We start from the raw sequence: 25,059 nt of genomic DNA on the forward strand, positions 1-25,059 counted from the left end.
GATGAGAACAGAAATCGGGCGGCGGCAGCGGGAAGCTCCATTAACTAAAGTGGTACCTCAGGTTAAGAACGGTTTCAGGTTAAGAACAGACCTCCAGAATGAATTAAGTTCTTAACCCAAGGTACCACTGTTATAGTAATCCTTGATGCCCCAGTAATAGAGACCACCCTTACAAGCTGGGTGAAGTTTAATTCAGTTGCATCTTCATCAGTATTGATATTCTTGTTCTGATGGTAAACACCTTTTCCTGGAAAATGATATAGGTATGCTGGACCAAGGCAACTTCCTGGGTGGGGGGTGGGGGGAAGCACCATTGCTGGCCACCTTTGCATTGGTGTGCTGTTCAAATATTAAAATATGCCTTAGTATATTTGGTGTGTGAAACATGGTAGTACCTTTGAGCTCATTGCTATTAATAGCACTAGCAGCAATACATGCTTTCTAAAGGGTCAGCAAACCCTTCTGCTAAAAAAATAAAATAAAATACCAGTTACACTCCCTCAATGACAGCACTCACAAATAAAAACATTTTGGGGGCCAGCCTGAATAATACTGGTCAAAGTTTAACTAAGACTTGTCAAGACACACGTGGATGATTTGAACACTATGGATGCTTTAGTTGAGATTCCTGCATTGCAGGGGGTTGGACTAGATGACCACTGGGATCCTTCCCAACTGTACAATTCTTTGATTCTATGTGGTGTCTTGTGTGTCTGAATGGGATCACTGTGAATAAAACCACCAAAGAACTCTCGTCCCACTTCAAAGGTAGTGCTTTAGAATTAATGACTCCTTTAGAACACTTACACCCCACTTCAAAGTCCCAAGCCACTCTCAAAATAAGTTACAAAAAAACTACACTCAAATCTGGTACCAGAAACAGAACTGACATTGTTTCTTTGTACTGCCATGATTATTCTGGTGTTGATCTTGGGTCTCTGTCATTCCTTTAGCGCATAGCACCTGCACTGGGGGAATGATGGGTGCTAGTCTGGACTTTTTAGATGGTTTATATTTGTAGAGCATGGCATTAGTACAGATGACACAACTTTAGTATAAAACATACCCCTCAAATTGGTTCATGGAGGAGATTGCAAGCCTTGTTGCTTTAATCCCAACAGGAACACAATATAGTCTCCTGAGGAAACACTCCCGCCCCCGCGCTGCCCAAACTGCTTCATTTTGCAAAAGGAAGAAAGGAAATCTAGTCACAGGCCACATCTATTACATCTGTCATTTTGTATATGAAAAATGTGAAAAATATTTTGCTATGAAGAAATCCGTTAAAGATTCGCCTAATTCTCTTTGAACAGAACAAGCTCTTCTGATTTCCTGGTTTTACTCATAAATAGCTTGTAAACCATCAGAACCAGTGAAGGCTGTGAAGGTCCTGTGTGAGTGCCTGAAGGCGGTTGGAGGATGGATGGGGCGGCTAACAGATTCAGGTTAAATCCTGACAAGACAGAAGTATTGTTTTTGGGGGACGGGGGGGGTAGGTGTGGGGGATTCCCTGGTCCTGAATGGGGTAACTGTGCCCCTGAAGGACCAGGTGCGCAGCCTGGGAGTAATTCTGGACTCACAGCTGTCCATGGAGGCGCAGGTTAATTCTGTGTCCAGGGCAGCTTTCTACCAGCTCCACCTAGTACGCCCTACCTGCCCATGGACTGTCTCACCAGAGTGGTGTATGCTCTAGTTATCTCCCGTTTGGACTACTGCAACGCACTCTACGTGGGGCTACCTTTGAAGGTGACCCGGAAACTGCAATTAATCCAGAATGCGGCAGCTAGACTGGTGACTGGGAGTGGCCGCCGGGACCACATAACACCAGTTCTGAGAGATCTGCATTGGCTCCCAGTATGTTTCCGAGCACAATTCAAAGTGTTGGTGCTGACCTTTAAAGCTCTAAATGGTCTTGGTCCTGTATACCTGAAGGAGCGTCTCCACCACCATCGTTCAGCCAGGACACTTAGATCCAGCGCCGAGGGCCTTCTGGTGGTTCCCTCACTGCGAGAAGTAAGGTTACAGGGAACCAGACAGAGGGCCTTCTCAGTAGTGGCGCCCACCCTGTGGAACACCCTCCCTTCAGATGTGAAGGAAAAAAGTGGCTATCCTATCTTTAAAAGACATTTGAAGGCAGTCCTGTTCAGGGAAGCTTTTAACATTTAACGCTGTATTGCTTTTAATAATTGATTGGGAGCCACCCAGAGTGGCTGGGGAAACTCAGCCAGATGGGTGGGGTATAAATAAATTATTATTATTATTATTATTATTATTATTATTATTATTATTATTATTATTATTATATTATGGGTAGGCAAACTAAGGCCTGGGGGCTGGATCTGGCCCAATCGCCTTCTAAATCCAGCCTGCAGACAGTCTGAGAATCAGTGTGTTTTTACATGAGTAGAATGTGTCCTTTTATTTAAAATCTCTGGGTTATTTGGGGGGCCTGCCTGGTGTTTTTCCATGAGTAGAATGTGTGCTTTTATTTCAAATGCATCTCTGGATTATTTGTGGGGCACAGGAATTCTTTCATTTCCCCCCCTTCAAAATATAGTCCAGCCCCCCACAAGGTCTGAGACACAGTGCACCAGCCCCCTGCTGAAAAAGTTTGCTGACTCCTGTTGTAAACTGTTCATAGACATAATGTAGGTACAGAGCCACACTTTTTTGCTTCTGATAGAATGAGCTTTATTGAGAGAATAATCATTAAGAGAAACCAACCGAATACTTAGTTAGAAACTTGGCGTCATTGCTCTTAGAGCCACAGCTCCCAAGGTCCCCTGGAAAGGGCAAATGACTGTTAAACTAGGAAAAGCCAATAATGTGGATGTGTTGCAGGTAGAAATGGCCAAATGAGCATTCTGGCGTGGCTTGCGTGGTTTTCTACCTATCACAGCAGCTTTGCCAGATGAACAGGCTTCTTGTTTTCGCAGGTGACACGAATGCGTCTGGAGGTAACTGTGCCTTTGTATATGCAGTCATTAGGAGGTTTACCATTGATGAACCTGCAGATGGTCATGGAGAACGGATTGTTGCTGTCGTATAATTTATCCTTGAACTGCTTCCCGCCATTGCCACAGACATCTTGGACAGAATCCGTGGGGTTGTTGATGAAGGTATTGGTGAATTTGCACACTGCTGGATTCAGCTTCCTCTGCACCATCATGAGGTTGCAGTAGGCATTGAGGTTGGGGGCTGAGGTTTTGGGGTAATTGATGTGCTTGTTTTGAAAAGCGGCCCAAGACTGCCCTTCGCAGGACTGCACCAGGAGGACGCTGAGAAGGATGGCCAGACGAACCAGCAGGCAGTGAGAGACCAGCATGGCAGCGTCTAAGAATCTTCTGGGAGGAAAAAGAAGAGAAAGAAAAAAAGGAAATGTTGAAGAGATGCCTATTTCTTAAGGGGGGACGACAAGAACCTTTATACACCTTACAGATAATGTAGTGGTAGAATTTGGAGTGTTTGTGGGAAGCTTCTATGGAAACAAAATTAAATATGATTGGCACGAATGGGAGGTCCTGCCCCCTTTGACTCAAATATCAGGTGTGTTATGTCACGGCTAAAAATTGGCCGCTGTTTCTTTAATGAGAAAAGAACCAAGTAAGCGACCTACAATGACTCATGCAACCTTTGACATAATTGTACCTGTATATATAGCGTGGTCACTGTTAGTGTTGGGTGTGGGTTGGTTGGTTAGAGAAAGGTGGTGGTGTTGATGTCTGTACAGTTGGTTGGTCGTTTTGCAGATAAAAGACTTTTAAGAATAAAAGCAGAATTCTGCAAAGTACTCTTTTTCAAGGACTCTTTGTGCTGACTAGGGTCCAAGGACCAGAGAAAGGAGGTCAGAACATTTGCTTTTTTCTAACACTGACCTGTTATGCGTGTGAGCGAGATTTGGACCAGGACCAGACTTGAGGAGGGAGAGATAAAGAGCCCCCTGCCTCTGCTACCATGATCACAGTCCAGATATCCCCCCAATGCCTAATTTTTATAAACCAATTTACTTGATTCTGAGCTCAATTCAAAATATTCGTGCTGACCTGTAAAGCCCTAAATGGCCTCGGCCCAGCATACCTGAAGGAGCATCTCCATCCCCATCGTTCACTGAGGTCCAGCTCCGAGGGCCTTCTGGCGGTTCCCTCACTGTGAGAAGCGAGGTTACAGGGAACCAGGCAGAGGGCCTTCTCGGTGGTGGTGCCTGCCCTGTGGAGCACCCTTCCATCAGCTGTCAAGGAAATAAACAACTATCTGACTTTTAGAAGACATCTGAAGGCAGCCCTGTTTAGGGAAGTTTTTAATGTTTGATGTTTTATCGCTTTTATTATTATGAATAATAATATTCTGTTGGGAGGCACTCAAAGTGGCTGAGGAAACCCAGCTAGATGGGTGGGGTATAAATAATAAATTATTATTCTTATTTGCTAATTACAGAGCCAATGTGGTGCAGTGATTGCTGTTACCTTCAAGTGAGCAACTGTGATGTTAACATATGAGAGTGCTGGAGGTGAAATAGTTAAGCAGGTGACCCAATCAGGACCCAGTGGTGGAGTCAGAGGGACTATAAAACCAGCTTTGGGAGAGGTAAAGGGAGGAGTTAGTTGGGAGTTGGGTGGTTGGTTGGAGTGGGAGTGAATTGGGATAGAGTTTGTGGGTAGGTTGAGTAAGTGTAGCAAAATAAGCTGAGTCAGGAATATTTAGGGGCTAGGAAGACAAGTAAATATCTGAGAGGTGGGTTAGTGAGTGAGAGCAGGTAGTGGAAGTTATAGGTCTGGATAGGTGTTTGTAATTGACTGATACCGTTTATGAAACCACACGCTTGTTAAACTGCAATAAATAAACAAAAGTTTATGTTCCAATTTAACCCTGACTGGACTCAGTATTATACCAGGTAGGGCCTGGGTGGTGGCAGCGAGAAATAAAGTGGTGGCACAGGGATCAATAGATGGTGAAACATCTGGGGATCCTATGTGATCGCCACAACAACATGCATAGGAGGTCCTGATCACAGATCTCCCACATCTCATTTGGCCCCATGTAGTTCACCTCTTACCCTATATCACCTTACAATCTGGCCTTTACCCTGAGACATTCCTGCCTCCTTCAAATTTCATGCTATGCCCATCAGCTGCATGCATATATTAATGGATGTCCCTCCCTCATTCTCTTACAATGGCAATGGTGCCCAGCAGCAGTCGAGGAGGATGCAGCAGGGCAGACAAACATCCTTCCAATCAGCCCAGTTGGACTGATTGGAAGGGTGCATGCCTGTTGCGTCTTCCTGCCACCCTGCCAGTCTCACCCTGTCCATGCTACGCCCCTGGTGTTTACCTGAAAGGTGCCGGAACTGAGTTATGGCTGGAAAAAGCCCTGGATGTAGCACTGGGCAAGGTTTCACTTACCTGCCACTGGGTTCAGCTCCAAGTCAAAGAAATGGATCACACTCCGGTTGGAAGGAGCTAGTTGCTTCCGACTCTGGTCAACAAGGAGCTTTCTATACAGTAAGCAGCTAGGCAGGGCAAAGAGGGCAGAGGGAAGAGACCAGGAAATGATTTGTGTCGAAATCAATTCCTATCCCAATGCTTCCCAGTAATTACTGACAAGCGACAGTCTCATATTCAAAGTAGTAGGGCATGTCGAAACGTGAAATCCCATTGTCTTAGAGCCGTGTTTTCCAAAACAACACAATGAGATGGTGGCCTCATCTTAATTGTTGCCTCAGATAGAAAGAGCTGTGTTCCCTTTCGTAGTACGACTCATGCAACACATTGGTGACTAATATACACACAATACAGTGGTACCTCTGGTTACGTACTTAATTCATTCCAGAGGTCCGTTCTTAACCTGAAACTGTTCTTAACCTGAAGCACCACTTTAGCTAAAGGGGCCTCCCGCTGCTGCTGTGCCGCTGCCGCACGATTTCTGTTCTCATCCTGAAGCAAAGTTCTTAACCCGAGGGATTATTTCTGGGTTAGCGGAGTCTGTAACCTGAAACGTATGCAACCTGAAGCGTATGTAACCTGAGGTACCAGTGTAATTACCAAAATGATTATGCATTCTTTATCAATCTTCTTTTTTAAAAATATAATTTTTATTAACAGGCCAATCAAATCACATTATTTCCAAATCACATTAGTTCCAAATTATACAGCCAGATTTTTAAATTTTTGTTGGGGGTACCCATACTTCAAGCTCCGAAAAGGGGTCCAAAAATCACTTATATTGCTGCTTTAATCAGACAGTTCTATCCAGTTCTGTCCAGATAGTCTCTTTGTTACTTTCCTCATCTTCTTGTTCTTATAATATATTCCTTTCTTTGCGATCTCCGATAATCTTCACAAGCGGGTTGAAAACAAACATCCTCTGTGTGGGTTTTATACTCTCCAAAAATCATATCACATAAGGACAGACGCCATTTCCACACCTCTGTAAAGAACTTTCCCTCAGTCTGTCCGTTGATTCCCCCAGGCTTGCCAAACATATCTCAGAGGGCTCTGCCAGGTCTAGATCACATTCCGATAACCATTCGCATTCCGATGACCCTGGTCCTCCTCCCCCCGTCCTTCTTAGGCAAGCCTGTCTTGGCGAGACGCCATTTGAAACTGCGTCATAAAATTTTCCTCCGTTCTCCGATGTTTACCAATCCTCTCTTTGATCAATAATTCACTCCACATAGTTCTTGAATTCCTGCTTGTGATTAATAAATTGCAACGATTCTTCTCTCTGGGGTGGAGGGTTATTAATACTCACATAAGGCAAAAGAAAAGAAAATTTTTTTTCCTCCACCCCCTTTCCGTTTCACTCCAAACATACCAGTCTTTTAATGGTGATTCATCACTTGATTTATTTGTCCCGCCCGTCGCTCCGCTCACAGAGATCCATTAATCAGCAGTCTTTACTCCCGATCTTCGCTTGATGTATGTGCTTTAGCTTCTTTCCAATTATGTATTTCCAATTATATATTTCGAGCCAAAGCGAACCAGTGCGCTGATTGGAGACAGAGTCAGGAAGAGCCGACTTCACACGAGGGCTTGTGCCAAGTGTCCGCACCCCCTTCTTTCGAATCCGGGGGTGAATTATGAACACCGCTGGCAAGGCAGTCCCTCCCCATCCCCTTGGGGGGCCCGGGAAGGCTGCATACTTCCCATAGCAGCCTCTTAATTACCTCGTGTGGGTTGGAGAGATGTTATTGTCAGCCATCTTCCAATGCGCCCCCTGGTGGCCCCCCATTCTTTATCAATCTTCTGAGAAAAATACAAAAACTTATGCAAAGCCAAAGAGACTTACGAACTACCCAACCGAAGATGAACTTATAATATCTTATTTCAATGGATTTTTCAAGTACTTAGCTCAGTCTTTTGTTTTCTTTATCTTTTTGGGTAAGTTCATGAAGATACCAACAAAAGGTAATTTCAATGTTGTTCACAATACCGAGAGATGCTAGTGAAGTTGTAGATGGATGTTAATAAAGTTGTAGACAAGGTGCCGGCATTTTGCACCTGTTTCACTCTGGCAGTCCAAGTAATCAAGAGGCCGCTGTTCGCCCCCAATGGGGCCCTTTTACTGGGGCTTGCAGGTAACACACTCCCAAGGTATTTTTCTGGGTTTCTTCAGTGGTCTAAACTCAAAGCCTTGATACGTATATTGATATTGAATTTCATAGAGAATACTATTTCTTGGCTTAAGCTTAAGAGACTGAATTGCTTAGATTCACTGGCATCTCCAGGTATGGATGGGAGAAACCTTTGTCAGAAACCCTCAAGAATGACTTCCACTTGGTGCAGACAATACTAAACTAGATAGACCAGAGTTCTGACTCAGCCTAATGCAACTTCCTGTGTTGTTGCTTTTTATGGGATGGGCCCTGTCTCTTATTAAGCCCTGGATTTTTTCAAAATCCCTCTTGGTTTCTCGCTTTCTCCCTGTCATTCAGGAATTCTGAACCCTTTGATGTGAATTTGAGGAATTTGCAGCACATTCATTCAAATATTCATCATTGAGTGATGTACTGCTAGCTTGTCCCATGTTCTCATATAGTAGGGGGCCAGGAATCAATATTCTTTCAATAGCAACAGTGCCCAAGGGCTCTGACTAATTGTTTTGAACCTCCCTGGAATGCTTGGATGCAACTTCCAAATAGGAATAGGGAATTCCAACACAGTTTGGCTTTGTTGGCTTGTCAGCCTCAGGGAGAACTGCTTCCTGGGAGCAAGGAGACTGCAATCAAGCCATCTGCCAAGTTTGCATCACTTTTCCATGAAGTCAGCCTTCTCCTAACTTGCTGCTCTTTGGATGTTGTTGGACTCCAACTCCCACCAGCCCCAGCCAGAATGACCAATGGCCAAAGATTGTGGAAGCTGTAGTCCTGCAATATCTGGAAGGCCAGTTGTGTCCCATCTGTACTAAGATGAATGGATGGAAAAGAAAAGCTAAAAAGGATTTGTGCATTATTATTATTATTATTATTATTATTATTATTATTATTACTACTACTATTACTATTACTATTATTTGTATACCGCCCTTCATCTGAAGATTGCAGGGCGGTTTACAACATAAAGATTCAAAATGAGAACACAAAATACATAATAAAACAAACAAAACAAAACAATAACCCCCCTTACCACAAACACATTTAAAAGGACATAGAATGTTAATCCGCCTAAAGCCTGGTTATAGAAAAATGTTTAAATTAAATTTAAATTTCCTAAACTAGTATGCCTAAATCTGAGAGGGAGCAGGAGTGTTTAAGAACATTGAAAGATGGGAAGAAGGTCGAGAGTTCTCCAGCACAGAAAAAGTGGATTTGATGATAGCAGATTTCTGTGACTGGAAACCTGACTGATGCCTGTCCTGAATGTCATCAACTAAGACAAACTAGATCTGGGTGAAAATATATGCCACAAAATGAATGATTAAGAAACAAACTTGAGAGCCTTTAATTTGTTCATATGCAATGATTTATTCACTTCTAATTTAAAGATAATGAATAAAAAGGGTTTGTAAGGTTTTTAATGTGTATTTATATAGTCCTTACTTTTCTTTTTACATGTGCAGCCAATATATGTGTAGCATATATATATAGTGAGCAGTGGCTCACAATAATCACAACAGCGTTGAAAATAAAACATCACAATCATTACAACACCAAACACAAAAGCACAGAAATAAAGCAAACAGCAGCAAGAAATTCTTCAAAGCGATACGATTCAATAATGTCATGCTAACTCGTAGCGCTGCCAGGATACTTCCCAATTACATGTGCTGAATACAGTATATTCCAGCACATTGTCACTTATTTCTGTAAAATGATATTACAGTGGTACCTTGGTTTTCAAACGTCATCTGTTCTGGAAGACGGTTTGAGTTCTGAAACGTTCGAAAACCAAAAACTCAATAGCTGACAGTTAGGCCACAGAATCTTGCATTCAGTGGAAGCTGTGTTGCATGTTCGACTTCCAAGGCATATCCGAAAACTGAAGCATTTCGAAAATCAAAATGTTCATCAACGGAGACGTTCAAAAACCGAGGTACCACTGTGTAAACTTGTTGGATCAGATTCAGTCTCATTCATATTTAGCGTAGTCTCCTTACTGTTTGGAATACCAGTGATGACTCAGTGAAGCCCTATTGATTTCAGTGGGCCTACTCTACATATGATTCAATCTTGATCCCATGGTGGTGGCCATGATTAACAATGACAATATTAGCATTGAAACAGTGTCATCCGTATACACAGCGCTTTGCAGAGCAACAAACATTAAAGGCGACGCCTTGCCCCAGTGAGCTTACAATCTATTTGAGAATAGGGGAGGTGAGAAATAAAGAAGGAAGGAAAAGTCGAGGCAAGGGAAGGCTTCAATGGATTAATGTGAACACAGCTATTTCATGTACTTGGGCTTTGTTTTGGCTGGGATACTGGGATACAGAATTTGATGAATACACAGGGAAGAGAGATTCCTTCAGGTCTACCAATGGTGCTTCAAAGAGAGGTCACAATCTGGCTTTCGTCATAGTGCACCGGCCAGCCGCCTTCGCAGCCAATGACGGATGTACCTGGGCGAAATGTTCTCCTTGTATTCGCACGGTGGGCGAGTAGAGCCCCCCCGGAGCGTGCAAGTGGTGACTCTGAAGTGCTGCCGACTCTTCCGCAGCTCTCCCGAGGGAAGCCCTCCTTCGGCACACACGGCCCGGATCTGCCGCTTGGAGCCGTGGATGAAAGTGTTCACCTCCTTGCACTCAGGTTTGGTCAGGCCACGGCTGCCCATGAGGGTGTTGCAGTATCGGCCGTGGAAGCGGCTCCTGGGCTCGTCTCGGTGCTGGTTCAGGAACTTCTCATAGCGGGGGTTGTTGCCACAGGATGACTCAGGGAGTAGATCAACCAGCAGGACTGCAAGGAATAGGCAACAGACGTCTTCGGACAGCCTCATTCTTCCTAGCACCTAGGATTGTAATATAAATTATAATGCATAATATAATACATAATACATATTATAATGCATAAAATAAGTTATGGCAGCAGATAAAGAAACAACAAAACAACAACAACACCACAAACTGGCTTATAAGCAGAAAACCAAATTTACTAGAATAATAGCTAGAATAGAGATAGACTTATAACCATTCAAAAAACAAACATACTAAGGTGCCATGTGCAAGACAAAGCCTGGAGATAATGTAAACATGGAGTGGATAAGTGTACAACTCTATCTTAACAAATTACATGTACACTAAACATTATACGGACTGGATAAATGAACCATTCAACAAGTAGCGTAAGTCCAATCACAGAACGGCAACCCCATACTGCCACAACGGCAAGGGTAGCACTCTGGAGAATATGAAAAAGTTTTTCAAAGCTGTTTTTCAAAGATTGAGCTGGATGAGATGTTCTTCAATGGGTCTTGAGTTGGAAACACAAAGCCGGGTACATGGATCAATCACGGGAAGGCAAATCAAAGCCACCACCCTGGTGAGAATAACGCAAGTGGGCAAAAAGAGACCTGTTCTCCAGATTTATTACAGGTTTCGCTACATGCTTCATCAGTCCGAAAAGCTGCATGATACAAAATAGCACTCCAATTACAATGTGTGTTAAACCATAAAAATTAGAAAAGATCAGTCTTATACTATACCTTACCCAATCATACAAAACGGTTTGCTCAGGATAAAGAAAGTATTCACAGGCACAACTAGTGTTCAGACTCATAACAAGCAGTTAAATACAATACAGGAGTATAGAATCAATCATCACATGATTACATGGTTAAAGCTGCAGCATCACTTTTCTGTTACAACCAAACAACAGTACACTCATACATAGCATTCTAGATCGAATTCAGTATTCAAACCCTTTGCATATAAGGTTCCTAATTGAAATATTAATTTATACTCTTTCTGTAACAAGGCTCTTCGTATATCTACAGTTCTAAAAGGTTGTTTTTTAAAGGTCCACAAGATTAAAAAAAACTCAGATTATTCTCTGTATGGGCTGCTTGCTGGAAATGCTGGACTAATGGGGCGTCTAAACATATGTTATGTACCGTATTTTGGACCTATGCTCAGAGATTCTGGTCCTAATTGCACGAGTGGTACTGCCTACATATAACAGCCCACAAGCGCAGTGGATACAGTATACACAGTTTTTAGTAGAACAATTTGTGTGTCCTTATTTATGCCACGAGAGTGCAGTGCGGTGACAGAATTGCTAACCTGGCATTTGCACAGTGAACACAACCTCTCCCTCTGTGCCCAGAACAGATGTGATGTGCAAATTCTAATAAGCATTCATATAAATTGGACATAGACATGGAGCAGAGAGGGGTACTGCTTTGATAGCTGAACTCGTCATTCCCCTTCCCCCTGCAGTAAGGCTATAGGTGATTCAGAGGAGGATGGGCATGTGATGTAGGAGGAAGGAGTCTGGTGCTCCAATGGCAGCCCTGAGTTTCAGATATGAATAGGGGTCTCACACCATGGGCTCTTCCAGATGAGCTGTTTATTGAGAATCCATCCTGATTTGCTGGCACAATGCTTAGACCAAGACTGTGGCCACGTTCCCGATCACTGCATTCACTGTATTACCAGTGTCATGTTTTTATTGTGTTTTCACAGGACGTTACCCAAAATGCATTGTGTATGCTGCACTTTGTTATAAATTGAGGTGTTATTTCTCAACCCAGCTTCATGCCAAAAGGAGTCCTTAAGTCACTCCTAATTTTTCTCTAGCAAAAATGTGAACATGTTTGCCAAGGGAATCACATCCCTCACCCCCATCAATAATAAAAAAGGTAAAGGTAAAGGAGCCCTGGACGGTTAAGGTAACTATGGGGTTGCTCATCTCGCTTTAGGCTGACGGAGCCGGCGTTTGCCCACAGACAGCCTTCCGGGTCATGTGGCCAGCAGGACTAAACCCCTTCTGGCACAACGGGACACCATGACAGTAACCAGAGTGCATGGAAACACCGTTTACCTTCCCGCCGCAGTGGTACCTATTTATCTACTTGCACTGGCATGCTTTCAAACTGCTAGGATGGCAGGAGCTGGGACAGAGCAAAGGGAGCTCACATCGCATGGATTTGAAATGCCGACCTTCCAATCAGCAAGCCCAAGAGGCCCCGTGGTTTAGAGCATAGCACCACCCGCTCCCTACCCCCATCAATACCCCCTGGTTAGTACAGAAACAGAAATGAACAGCCTATGTGAACATCAAGGAGAAGGTGGCAGAACTGTGAAATGTAGTAGTGAAAAAAATAACTTCACTGTTCTCTAAGGTGGTAATGGGAACACTATGCCTGAACTTTACTGAGCATTTGTTCTGATTTATTTGGAGGAGGTTATATGGCAAAGAGCATTCCTCCTGAATCCACCCTAATTCACAACTTCCCATAAAGTCCATTATTGTGTTTGAAGTAGATTTGCAGCACCATGGTTGCAGTGTGCCTTGTATGAATTTAATTGTGCTGACATTCTGGAGGCAACCAAAATTATGTTTTGCATATCACCGCATAAGGATCGCTAATTGGACCAGGCAGGATGACAGGCTGGTGAGTGGAAATGGATTGATCTGCTCTTTCAACATCTGAACAAAAGCCAAAATCTGCATATGAAGTGTTTTTAGGCATGGGGTTAAACAGTTCACGTGCAAATATTTCTTACAGGCACAGCTGCAGCAGCTGGTTGAAAAATTGGCAGCCCTACTGTCATCCTGGTTGCTCCATGCCTGACCCACACCCGTTTCTGTAGGTTAGGAATGTGAATTTGAAGTCCATTGCAGGAAAACTAGAAAACAGTGGGATCAGCTTTCGTCTACTTGCTACACGGTGTGTTTAAATCGAATCACATGGTATTCCTGGTGCTCTGATGAAAATAGGCAGAGGGGTTAAAAGTTAGTGCTGTTCCTGGAATCCTTATGGCAGTCTCACCCTCCATTTTCTCTTTCACCAGTTAGGAAAGAAAACAGCAGCAACTGGGTGTGGCAGGAGACAGGAATCCAAGAATTGGTTCCACACGACAATGGAAGAAAGATGCAAATCAGGTTCCTTCAGATAATGAGGAAAAGACAAAACAGCAGAGGGAAGGAGAGAAAGGAATGCAAAAAGGACTCACTTTTTCCAGGGGGACCGTATTGGATTCAGCTCCACGCAGATCAAGCTGCTGATTTACCACTCTGTTGTGCTTTTGAGCCAATGAAAAGCTTGCCAAAAGTTTCATAACTTTTTCCTAGGAAGAAATCCATGGATTGTGCCAGACTGGGTTTTATATAAACCATGCCTCTCCCTTCTGGCTATCATATTGCTTTTTTGGCTCTCTCTCTCTCTCTCTCTCTCTCTCTCTCTCTCTCTCTCTCTCACACACACACACACACACACACACACAAACACACACACTTACATAACAAACCCGTTTTTACTCTGTTTCAACTAAGGAAGGAAGGATCTGTCAATTTTTGTTCTTTCAGTTCTCATTCTCTCCTTCTTTAATGTCGTTCCCCACATTTCTTAGCCTTTTTCATTTCATGAAAATTCGTCAGCATTTCAATGTAGTTTTATTTTAATCAATAAATTTTTGACGGGAGCCAGAGTGCACAGAAACACCATTTACCTTCCCACCAGAGTGGTACCTATTTATCTACTTGCACTTTGATGTGCTTTCAAACTGCTAGGCTGGCAGGAGCTGGGGCAAAACAACGGGAACTCACCCCGTTGCAGGGATTCAAACTGCAGACCTTCCGATTGGCAAGCCTCGAGAGCCAGTGTGGTGTAGTGGTTAAGAGCGGTAGTCTCCTAATCTGGGGAACCGGGTTCGCATCTCCGCTCCTCCACATGCAGCTGCTGGGTGACCTTGGGCCAGTCACACTTCTCTGAAGTCTCTTAGCCCCACTCACCTCACAGAGTGTTTGTTGTGGGGGAGGAAGGGAAAGGAGAATGTTAGCCGCTTTGAGACTCCTTAAAGGGAGTGAAAGGCGGGATATCAAATCCAAACTCTTCTTCTTCTTCTTCTTCTTCTTCTTCTTCAGTGGTTTAGAGCACAGCGCCACCCGCTGTTTATAGTGCTATAAACAAAGTTTATAGTGTTGCCCACACGACACACACCCACAGGCTTCCATTCGTGTGAGGGAGGAGAAGCTTGTGGAGTCCATAAGTCACTGGACTCCCATAAGCATAGCTAATAATAATAATAATAATAATAATAATAATAATAATAATAATAATAATTTATTTATACCCCGCCCATCTGGCTGGGCTTCCCTAACCACTCTGGGCGGCTTCCAAAAAAATATTAAAATACTGTAATACATCAAACATGAAAAGCTTCCCTAAACAGGGCTGCCTTCAGATGTCTTCTAAAAGTCTGGTAGTTGTTGTTTTCTTTGACATCTGGTGGGAGGGTGTTCTGCAGGGTGGGTGCCACTACTGAGAAGGCCCTCTGCCTGGTTCCCTGTAACTTGGCTTCTTACAGTGAGGGAACTGCCAGAAGGCCCTCGGTGCTGGACCGCAGAGTCTGGGTAGAATGATGGGGGTAGAGACGCTCCTTCAGATATATGGTCAGGGATGCAGCCAGCAAATTGTTACTGCCAATTACATTGTGCATGTTAAATGCATTTATTGCTTAGATCAGACAGGCTTTATTCCCAAATGGAATATTGCTGACTTGATCCAAAGGGCATTCGGTATGATATACTGTGACTTCAGAAAAATGTGGTATCTCTAGACACAGACAAAACTTTTAATGGTGTGTTGTGGGCATTTTAAAAAATGTTGTTTAAATACATGGCATTTGGAAAATGATTTTTGCACTATACATGAGGTTGTTGGCAATAATAGTGATGAATGGGTTGTCTTCTCTGAGGCTACACCTTAAGAGAGGAATGAAGGAGGGCTCTCCCTTGTTGCATTTGCAATGGACACTGAAACTTTGTAGAATAAAATTAGACCCAATTTTAATATCAAGGGGGTCTGCATTTTGGGGGTGGAACATTCCATCAATTTATTTGCCAAGAACATCCTTTTAATATTTTCGAATCCTGAGCAAGCAGTGTCTCTGTTTTGTGAAACAGTTGCCTGCCTTAAAATAACTTGCTCTGAAACTATTATGTGCTTCAGTCTTGCCACAGGAGAACAAAAACATATCTTTGCTTATACAGGGTTTTGTTCTGAAGAATCCTGGGAATTATAGTTTATTAAGAGTGCTGGGAATTATAGCTTTGTGTAGGGTAAACTACAGCTCCCAGCATTATTCGCTTTAAATCATGTGCTTTAAATCCATGGTATGTACACAGCTCTTTGTCTTCTGAAATATGCTCCCTCCGTTTGTAAAGGCCTCCCTGAATTTCCTGCAACTCAGAAAAGGGGAAGCACACAATACTTTACACGTCACCTAAAGCATGCTTATCTATTTCTCTCTGCCAAATGCTGGTGACTTTATAATATACTGTGCTGCAAAGAACAAGGATGTCTCTATTAAGGGTACTCGTCTCATTACTTTCTCTGAGTGGCCACTTGTGGCTGTAGAGGGCTAATATTGCTCACCTGTAGTATTCGCAGAAGACCTCTTGCCTCACAAAACTATAAGTGTCCTCCTGAGATTTCTCATGTGCAAAAATAGTCATCTGGGAGTGAGATCCCGCAAGGGCTACCCAAGCCTTGGGCAGCTTCATCCCTGTTTTGTTCACCACCCTATCCAATTCCAAACCTACTTTCCAGTTGTTGTTCTTCACCTCCTTGGCCATTGAATTTGCGACATCCATATCCAAATTCTCAATGGAACGGCTGACACCCTGATGATATGTATGAAGTACTTGCCAGTCCATGCCAGCTAAAAGGAGTTTCTGCAGCTGACCCTTCCTCAAGGGATTCTGGCAGAGTTTGCACGTCCCGTCTGGGTGCTGCCATTGGCCGGTGTCCACCACAAATGCTCCTTTTCTCTTCAGGGTACTAATGTCAACTCCCTAGCCAATGAAGTACCCTAATGGCCAGGCACAAAAGTGTCCTGCTTCTTGCAGATAGAGCTGTGGAACCAATGGCATTGGCTTAGATGTTGTTGGAGGAAGTTGGAAGAGAAATGGGAGGAAGGCTGCTAGGAAGAGGCGCTGTTTGGACATGATTGATCTGATGGGATCCTTCATTCCAGAGGGGCTGTCAGCTTGTAAATTACCCCGGGAAACAAAGCAGAGAGGGCTTGTTTGTACCATCTAGGCATGTAGGTGTCATTAGGACTGTAATGTGAGGTATAAATTCACTCAGAATAAATCAGCAGCAGCAACCTTACCTGCTTCCTCCTTTCCAAGCCTTTTCTATTTCTTCTCAGTGTATTACTACTTTGGCTCTCATCCATGAAATATTGCTAATTGGACATGGTAGGATCAGAGGATGCTGAGTGGAAATGGACTTACCTGATCTTTCAGCTTTTAAACAAAACCCCAAATCTGCACATGGAGTGTTTTATGGTCTGGGGAGAAACAGTTCACATGCAAATATCTATAGAACAAGCATCTTTTGCAGGCATCGCTATAACACCTGGCTGAAAAGTCGACAGCCCTACATCCAGCCTGGTTGCTCCCACACCCATTTCGGCAGCCATGTAAAGTCAAAGGACCTTGATAGATTTGTCTTTAAATGAATACAGAATTGAACTTCTGTCGCATTTCTAGTCAAGTGAAGTTTGCATGGGCAACTTGAAAGCATGCACTCCACCAGAAAAAAATGCCTTGCCTCCCTGGAGCCATTTTGTTTCCTTAATTCCTAGCCAGTAGAAGAGCACTGTGTCACCCAAAAGCTTGTATATCATGCTGTGGTTTTTTCCTAGCTCGTCATTTATGTTTGGCAACCGATTAAGAGCTGGAGAAGCCTCCTAGTCTGCTGCCTGCTACATTTAGAACTGATACATTTAGAAGTGCCACATAAAGTTCATTTCACATTTGCAAGGTTTGGGTGCTCTTAATGTGGAAGCACCTATGTATTTTCTGGAACTCTACATCATTGATCGCAGGCAGGTCTACTTTATATTGGTATGTGTAAGAAAATGCCAAAATTGATTGACCACTTAATAACCCACCGTTCCACAACAGCTTTAAGTATAAAATAGTATATTATTTTATGTAAACTGTTCAGAGAGCTCTCTCTCTCTCTCTCTCTGTAGGCTGTCTGTGAATTTTATTTATTTATTTCATAAAATTTACACGCCACTTGATTGTACAAAAAAACTCAAAGCGGTTTTCAAAAAAGTTTCTTTTTTGTTAGATAAAATAAATAAATAAATGTAATCCTAGAAAGGTGGGCCATAAAAGCTCAAATATACATATACAACAAATAAGGCCACCCCATCTCTGTCCTTGTTTGTGAAATTCCCCTGGTGAAACATTACAGGATGAGGCCCCCTCTCCTGTGCTGTGGTAACAGGTCTTTGAGGTTATTATCCCCTCTACAGGTGTGTCTCAATCTGTTAGTCAGTTGGTGGTTTGGAAGCACATGCAGAAGACAGTTACAAAACACGATTGCAGGACCAGGGAGATCATGGCCATTTGCTCAACAGGAAAGATCGGGAAACTGGAGGCAAGTTGGTGCATCTCCTTTTTTGGAAGCTTGTCCCAACAAGAGGCTTGATCTGTTGAAGAAACCCAGACTGTCTTCACCCACCCCATTCAACAGCATTATATTATATTATACCGTATTGGCCCGAGTATAAGCTGCACCTGAATAAAAGTCGCAACTTTAAAATTGGAGGAGGGAGAGAGAAAAAATAAAAAAATATGCAAATATAAGCCGCTGCTCCTGGCTGCATACTGGGGTGGGGGTGGGGGGTGGGATCCGCATTGCTGACAGCATATTCCCCTTCCTCGCTCTCCCCCTTCCGGCCTTGGGGGAGAGGGTGGGGGACTACGCATGGGGCGGGCATCACTTTGCCGCTCTCCTAGCACTGTTTGCCCCACGCTCCTGGCTGCATATCGTAAGGTCGCGAATATAAGCCACACTTGAACTTTTTATGGTCAGAATTTGGGGGGATAGTGAGGCTTATATTCAGGCCAATACGTTATAAGCTTCCCCTGCTCCGTGTGGTATTGGGCCCAAAGAAAGTCAATTTGTACTTCTGCCAAATGCCAAGTGCTACAAGCACCACCTCTGGCAGTAGCTGCTCCAGTTTTAAACTTTGTGACTGGAAGAAATTCAGCTGTGGAACATTTTGTGGGGATGAAATGAGGAGAAAAGCATGGCCAGTCTAACTTCTGAATTTTGGCTTCCCACATCCTAGTCTGAAACTCTAACCAATTCACCACACCTTTGTCTTTCTTTTAAAAGAAGCAGCAACTGTGTGCAGGTAGAATTAGATCGGGGGCACAGTAAGGGGAGATTAACATCAGGGATGGCAGCCTGAGGTGGTTGCCTCAGGTGGCAGGATCCCAGTAGAGTCTAGGAGCAGCAAATCCTGCCACTGCACCTGCCAGTTACCGAGGCTGCTACACTGCCACAGCAGCTGCCATGGCAACCTACAAAGATGGCACTGAGGTTGCTTTCTGCCTCCCTCCCTCAGCTAATGTTGCCATGCACAACAGCAAGGCAGCCTCCAACACTCCTCTCTCATCTTCTCCCCCACCCACAGAATGCTACCTTGCACAGTTGGATGTGGGTGGCGCTGTGGTCTAAACCACTAAGCCTCTTGGGCTTGCTGATTGGAAGGTTGGCAGTTCGAATCGGTGTGACGGGGTGAGCTCCCGTTGCTCTGTCCCAGCTTCTGCCAACCTAGCAGTTTGAAAGCACGCCAGTGCAAGTAGATAAATAGGTACCACTGTGGCAGAAAGATAAACGGTGTTTCTGTGCACTCTGGCACTTGCCACAGTTCTCCGTGCACCAGTAGCAGTTTAGTCATGCTGGTCACATGACCTGGGAAACTGTCTGTGGACAAGCACTGGCTCCCTTGGCCTGAAAGCAAGATGAGCGCCGCAACCCCATAGTTGTCTTTGACTGAACCTATCCGTCCAGGGGTCCTTTACCTTTTACCTTTTTTACCATGCACAGTAAGGCAACACCCAACCTTTATCTCATTTCTTTTTCATGTTTACACATAGGCTTGCAGACCCTCGAAATGTCCCTATTTTCAGATTTGACCCCAGAATGTCCCAATTTTCTTTGGGATGTCTCTATTTTCATCAGAGAATATGGAGTTATACGACCCCTGAGCCAAGGAGATAAGTAACTATACAACCTTAAAAAAAAGAAAAAAAAGGTAAAGGACCCCTGGATGGTTAAGCCCCATCAAAGGCAGCTATGGGGTTGCAGTGCTCATCTCACTTTCAGGCCAAGGGAGCCGGCGTTTGTCCACAGACAGCTTTACAGGTCATGTGGCCAGCTAGGTTTCAAACTGCTATGTTGGCAGAAGCTGGGACAGAGCAACAGGAGCTCACCCCATCACAGGGATTCAAACCGCCAACCCTCTGATCGGCAAGCCCAAGAGGCTCAGTGGTTTAGACCACAGCGCCACCCGTGTGCCAACATAGCAGTTTGAAAGCACACCAGTGCAAGTAGATAAATATGTACCAATGCAGTGGGAAGGTAAATGGCATTTTTATGTGCTCTGGTTTCTGTCATGGTGTTCCATTGTGCCAGAAGCATTTTAGTCATGCTTATGGGCTTCCCAGGAAAACAGATCCTGGGTCTAAATCCTGGTGGTGATTGCCTGAAGTCAGGCACTGATCATAATGAAGAAGGGCTGAACACATTCATTTCCAAAGATGGCGGTGTAGGTTGTCCACCTAATTTCATGCTATATAACTCAGCAACCTTCTGCCAGAAAGTTGCTATGTGCAGGATTACTTAAACAGGGAACTCATAGACAGCTTAAACTTCTTCATATGACAACAGGCTTGCAAGCTCTATATAACAGGAACTCTGAGAAGAGGAAGGTTGTTCCTGCTGGAGTCCTCAGCCCTGTTGACAGCTGCATTCATTCATCTAGGAGGAAGCCAAAAAGGGAGACGCTTGACAGGTTGGGTAAGTTTGCAGTAATGGATCGTGCCTCGTTTCCCCAGAAGGCTACAACCATCAGTGATGCATGGAGTTTAGGAATGGAATGGATGAGTCTGTGTGACTGAGAAAGCCCTTTAGATTTAGATGCACATGTGTCCCTCTAGCCAGAACTCCTGGTTTCTGCCCATGAGTAGTGCTCAGAGGTGAAACACAACTGAAGATGTCAAAGGACTCGAGTCATCTGGTTTGAAATATAAAATAGGGACATTAAAAGGTCTGAGCTGATTTGGCTTGCCTTGGATTAAGCCAAGCTATTTCCTAATGTTTTCACAGAAATAGTCCTGCTTAATCACCTCAGTCACTCTGAACTGAGCCTGTGGAAGCTCACTTGTCACTAGATGCAAATATTGTTTTGTATGAATTACTCAGTCCCTAAAAAGGTAGCCCTTCTGGTTTAGTATGCTCACCTTTTTATTGCTGGAAAATTCATTTCTTCACAGCACGACTTGCCAAAATCTAGTAAGTCAAGTTCTTTCCAGCACATTATCTCCATGCAAGGAAGCTTGTCACCTGCTAAATTTCCACACATTAAAGGTTCGGTGTTCCTGCCAGGAATAAAACTAGCAACGCTTAAGCAGGCATTCATATTCCGAATCACCAGGATCCTCAAGGGACCCACAAGAATACTGCAAGTTTAGGGGGAAGAATACTGCAAGTTTAGGCACTATAAATGTGACTATGAAAGGGCAGTGAACGAATGTTAAGAGGTAAAGATGGATGGATCTGTCAGTATTGGTTCTCTCAGTTTCTTTTTTTTTAACCTTAAATTTAGTTCTCCACATTTCCACAGCAATTTGTAGGTTAATAAAATAAAATAAAATAAATAAAATAAAATTCACCAGCAATTTAGTTAGGAGTAAATAGTCCATGTTTCTGCTGTGCTTTGAGGGGATTGGAAATGGAGAGGGATGATAGAGACAGCAATGGGGTGAGAGGGACATGGCAGCAGTGGTCTCTCAGCAGCGACAATATGACATTTGCCAGGATGGGGTTAGGATGCCCACTCTGCAGCCTCGGCTCACCCCCTTCCTGTCTTTCTAGCATGAGCCATAGCTCAATGCAAGAGCATGTGCTTCAAGGAACTGTGCTTAGTCCCCAGAATCAGATACTCCAGTTACAGCTGCAGGAGTCTCCTTCCTGAAGCACTGGAGTACAGTTACTAGTCAGTGTGGACAGAACTGAACTAGATGGACTGATGGTCTCATTTGGTCTAAGGCAACTTCCTTTACTGCACTGATGGGGAACCTCCATCCCACAGCCTTTCGACAAAATAACATTTTATACAAACAAGTCAGCTAGTATACTGTAGGTTTAGGAGACACACAAGATGACAACAGCTTGGTGACAGTTCAATGTGGTGATCATAATGGTCACACAGACTTCTTGGGACACTCCTGTCATCCTCAGTGGAAAAATACCTTGACAGAAAATATAATGTCTGTGATCTCTTTTCTGGAATTCACAAGTTTAAAAGGAACAACCTGCCACTCTCCAAACGGTCACAGATGCACAAAGACAGACCAAAAATGGGTATATTATTGTCAGGCAAGGATCACAATGGAATATAAAACCCTATTTTAAAAACAAATCTTGCAGGGGAAATCTTTCCAATGGCCAATTCCACAGCCAAAAAGGCCCTGCCATTTCCCCCACAAGTAGTGCCCCATCCATTGTGGGGCAGATAGCAAGGGAGCTCCCTGGCAAAGGGATTGTCAGGTGACTGACAGCTGGGCTGCCCTGCCCACCTGTCAAAGTGACCAGCTTTGGCTGGGGTTGCTCAGGATCTGGTCCACACTAGGCAAAAAATGTTCCTCACTCCTGCTTTAGCATATAGTGCTTAGCATGTGTGTTGCTTTATTATCGCTTGCCTTTGCAGATACCCAGCACAAAAGGACGCTGCCATGTCTCCCAGGAGCCCTCACCATAGGGCCCTTCTTCTCCTGCTCGTCTTCATGGCCACCACCCTTCTCCCATGGAGCCAGGCTACATCTTACACTGACTTCCTGAAGAGGCACCAGGACAACCCGAAATCTGACTTGCAGAGTGACAACACCTACTGCAACCTGATGATGCAACGGAGACACCTGAACTGCCAGCGAGGCAACACCTTCATCCATGCCAGCGAACACCAGCTGACTTCCATCTGCAATTCCAGAGGGAAAATCCTGGATGGGAACCAGACCAGCAAGACCCTCTTCCCGATCACCATCTGCACCCGGGGGAAAGGCCTCCGAAGAGTCTTCTGCAGGTACAAGGGGAAAAGCAAAATCAAGAGGATCCGGGTCACCTGCGAGAAGGGTCTCCCTGTCCACTACATTTCTCATGCTTAAGCCTAGCAGTTGGAACAGGCCACGCTGCTGAAAGAATCCTGCTTTGCCTTGGCCATTCCTCTTCAAGCTCATCTACCCAGAGCAATTTACAAAGCTGGGCCCCATCTTGGCTGCTCCCTCCTGCGTGCTATGCAAATTACACCCTTCCTGATGTGTCCTGTTTCTCTTTATTCTGCACAGCACATCACACAACTTTAATTCTGTGTTTAAAACAATGGCAGTGGTGTTTCTTTAAAACTCCAGAACGTGTCGATCCAAAAGAGTCTGCAGCTTGCTTGCTAGTTTCCATTATACTAGTTTCCAGTATAATGGAAGGAAGGAAGGAAGGAAGGAAGGAAGGAAGGAAGGAAGGAAGGAAGGAAGGAAAAAAGGAACAGAAAAGAAGAGAGGAGAGGAGAGGAGAGAGAAAACACACACACACACACACACACAGAGAGAGAGAGAGAGAGAGAGAGAGAGAGAGAGAGAGAGAGAGAGAGGGAGGGAGGGAGAGGAAACAGACACTATATTCATAAATCCGTATCAGAATGTAGCAAAGCTTGGGAGAGCTCAATATTTGAAGGGTTCACCAGCGTTTGCCAAACCCTTAATGCTTTGAGTAATAAAATAATAGAACTGTAGAACCCTGAGGATCCAGTCCATCTTCGACAATGAAGGAATCTCAACTAAAGCATCCGTGACAGATGACCATCCAACCTCTGTTTAAAAGCCTCCAGTGAAGGACTGTCCATCACCTTACAAGGTAGTCTGTTCCACTGTCAAATAGCTCTTACTATCAGAAAGTTCTACCTAATGATTAACCAGAACCTCTTTTCTTGTACTTTGAATCCATTGGTTTGGGTTCTACCCTCTGGAGCAGCAGAAAACAAACTTGCTGCATCTTCCATGTGACAGCTCTTCAGTTGTTTAAATATAGCTCTCTTTCCTTCTCCAGGCTTCTGTTTAAACTTTTTAGCCAGCTAGCTTTTAATTAGGTTTTGATAAGGTGACAGGCACATATTCTGGATTATCTTCTTCCATACCTGAATTTACAGCTTTACTAAAATAAAACTGGGCTTCATTCAAGCATGAAACCGAGTCCTTAGTTATTTAGAAAGCTCAATCTAAGTATACACAAGATCTCCTGTGTTGCTGGGTGGGCAAGGGAGGAATTAAGGGATGGATGAGAACCTACATTTTTCTTCCGTGACAGTGACTGTATTACATTGATTTTTTCCACCTCTCTGCTATGGTTTTTTTTTTTTTTAAATCACTACCCAAAGAATAAGAATAAGAATAAGAATTTAATATTTATACCCCGCCCATCTGGCTGGGTTTCCCCAGCCACTCTGGGCTGCTTCCAACAAAATATTAAAATACAATATTCTATTAAACATTCAAAGCTTCCCTAAACACGGCTGCTTTCAGATGTCTTCTAAAAGTCTGGTAGTTGTTTTTCTCTTTGACATCCAGTGGGAGGGCTTTCCACAGAGCGGGTGCCACTACCGAGAAGGCCCTCTGCCTGGTTCCCTGTAACTTGGCTTCTCACAACGAGGGAACCACCAGAAGGCCCTCGGCACTGGACCTCAGTGTCTGGGCAGAACGATGGGGGTGGAGACGCTCCTTCAGGTATACTTATGTATACAAAGAAAGGTATACAAAGAAAACTGATGTATCCGGGAAGATTGATTGCAAGGAGCTTCCAAAGGATTACTCCAAATTGGTTGAATGGGCAATAAAATGGCAATTGCAATCCACCATTACCAAGCGTGAAGTGATGCACATTGGATTCAAATATCCTGATTTCACATGTGTGCTATTAGGCTCTGAACTGGTGGTGGTTGATCTGGTACAAGAGCTTGGGGTTGTGGTGGAGAGCTCAATAAAGATGTTGACACAGCACATGGCAGCCATAAATGATGAATTTCATGTTAGGAACTTTATGTCATGTCTCAGAAATGATTGGACTTACCAATCAAGGCACTGAGTACCAAATCACTGATTCATATCAATCATAACCATACAGTGGTGCCTCGCAAGACGAAATTAATCCGTTCCGCGAGTCTCTTCGTCTAGCGGTTTTTTCGTCTTGCGAAGCAACCCTATTAGCGGATTAGCGCATTAGCGGCTATTAAAGGCTTAGCAGCTATTAAAGGCTTAGCGGCTTAGCGGCTAAAAGGCTATTAGCGGCTTAGCGGCTTAGAAAAAGGAAGGGAAGCGGGGGAAAA

General features: G+C 44.0%; 3 protein-coding genes across 4 annotated transcripts; 1 reads left to right on the plus strand and 2 right to left on the minus strand.

Moving 5' to 3' along the window:
- Positions 1-2,666: 2,666 nt before the first annotated feature.
- LOC310691200 (ribonuclease pancreatic-like) lies at positions 2,667-5,799 on the minus strand. Of its 2 annotated transcripts, none has more exons than XM_083470867.1 (2): positions 5,403-5,799; positions 2,667-3,344 (listed from the first exon to the last, which is right to left on the minus strand). In XM_083470867.1, exon 2 carries the CDS (start codon positions 3,323-3,325, stop codon positions 2,894-2,896), a length of 432 nt encoding a protein of 143 aa, XP_083326993.1. In that variant the 5' UTR covers positions 3,326-3,344; positions 5,403-5,799; the 3' UTR covers positions 2,667-2,893. The 2 variants fall into 2 exon arrangements, with proteins under 2 accessions (XP_083326993.1, XP_083326994.1); XM_083470868.1 differs by having other exon boundaries at positions 2,667-3,341; positions 5,403-5,798.
- A 3,138-nt stretch (positions 5,800-8,937) lies between these two features.
- Positions 8,938-13,799, minus strand: LOC310691181 (ribonuclease-like). Its single transcript, XM_083470838.1, has 2 exons — positions 13,609-13,799; positions 8,938-10,442 (listed from the first exon to the last, which is right to left on the minus strand). The coding sequence occupies exons 1-2, from the start codon at positions 13,711-13,713 to the stop codon at positions 10,011-10,013; spliced, it is 537 nt and encodes a 178-aa protein (XP_083326964.1). The 5' UTR covers positions 13,714-13,799; the 3' UTR covers positions 8,938-10,010.
- LOC310691204 (ribonuclease-like) lies at positions 12,946-23,890 on the plus strand. The gene is made up of 3 exons (XM_083470871.1): positions 12,946-13,046; positions 20,358-20,486; positions 22,399-23,890. The coding sequence occupies exon 3, from the start codon at positions 22,424-22,426 to the stop codon at positions 22,850-22,852; it is 429 nt and encodes a 142-aa protein (XP_083326997.1). The 5' UTR covers positions 12,946-13,046; positions 20,358-20,486; positions 22,399-22,423; the 3' UTR covers positions 22,853-23,890.
- Positions 23,891-25,059: the final 1,169 nt, after the last annotated feature.

Source organism: Podarcis liolepis (assembly GCF_965112155.1).
Source record: "Podarcis liolepis genome assembly, chromosome: 13".
In the NCBI taxonomy this organism is placed as follows: Eukaryota; Metazoa; Chordata; class Lepidosauria; order Squamata; family Lacertidae; genus Podarcis; species Podarcis liolepis.

Bases quoted from the DNA above. Each gene is read 5' to 3' on its own strand.
- LOC310691181 (XM_083470838.1), bottom strand. From the start codon at position 13,713: ATGAAACTTTTGGCAAGCTTTTCATTGGCTCAAAAGCACAACAGAGTG. The intron at 10,443-13,608 runs GTGAGTCCTTTT...TTACAATCCTAG, and splicing joins ATACGGTCCCCCTGGAAAAA to GTGCTAGGAAGAATGAGGCT.
- LOC310691204 (XM_083470871.1), top strand. From the start codon at position 22,424: ATGTCTCCCAGGAGCCCTCACCATAGGGCCCTTCTTCTCCTGCTCGTC.
- LOC310691200 (XM_083470867.1), bottom strand. From the start codon at position 3,325: ATGCTGGTCTCTCACTGCCTGCTGGTTCGTCTGGCCATCCTTCTCAGC.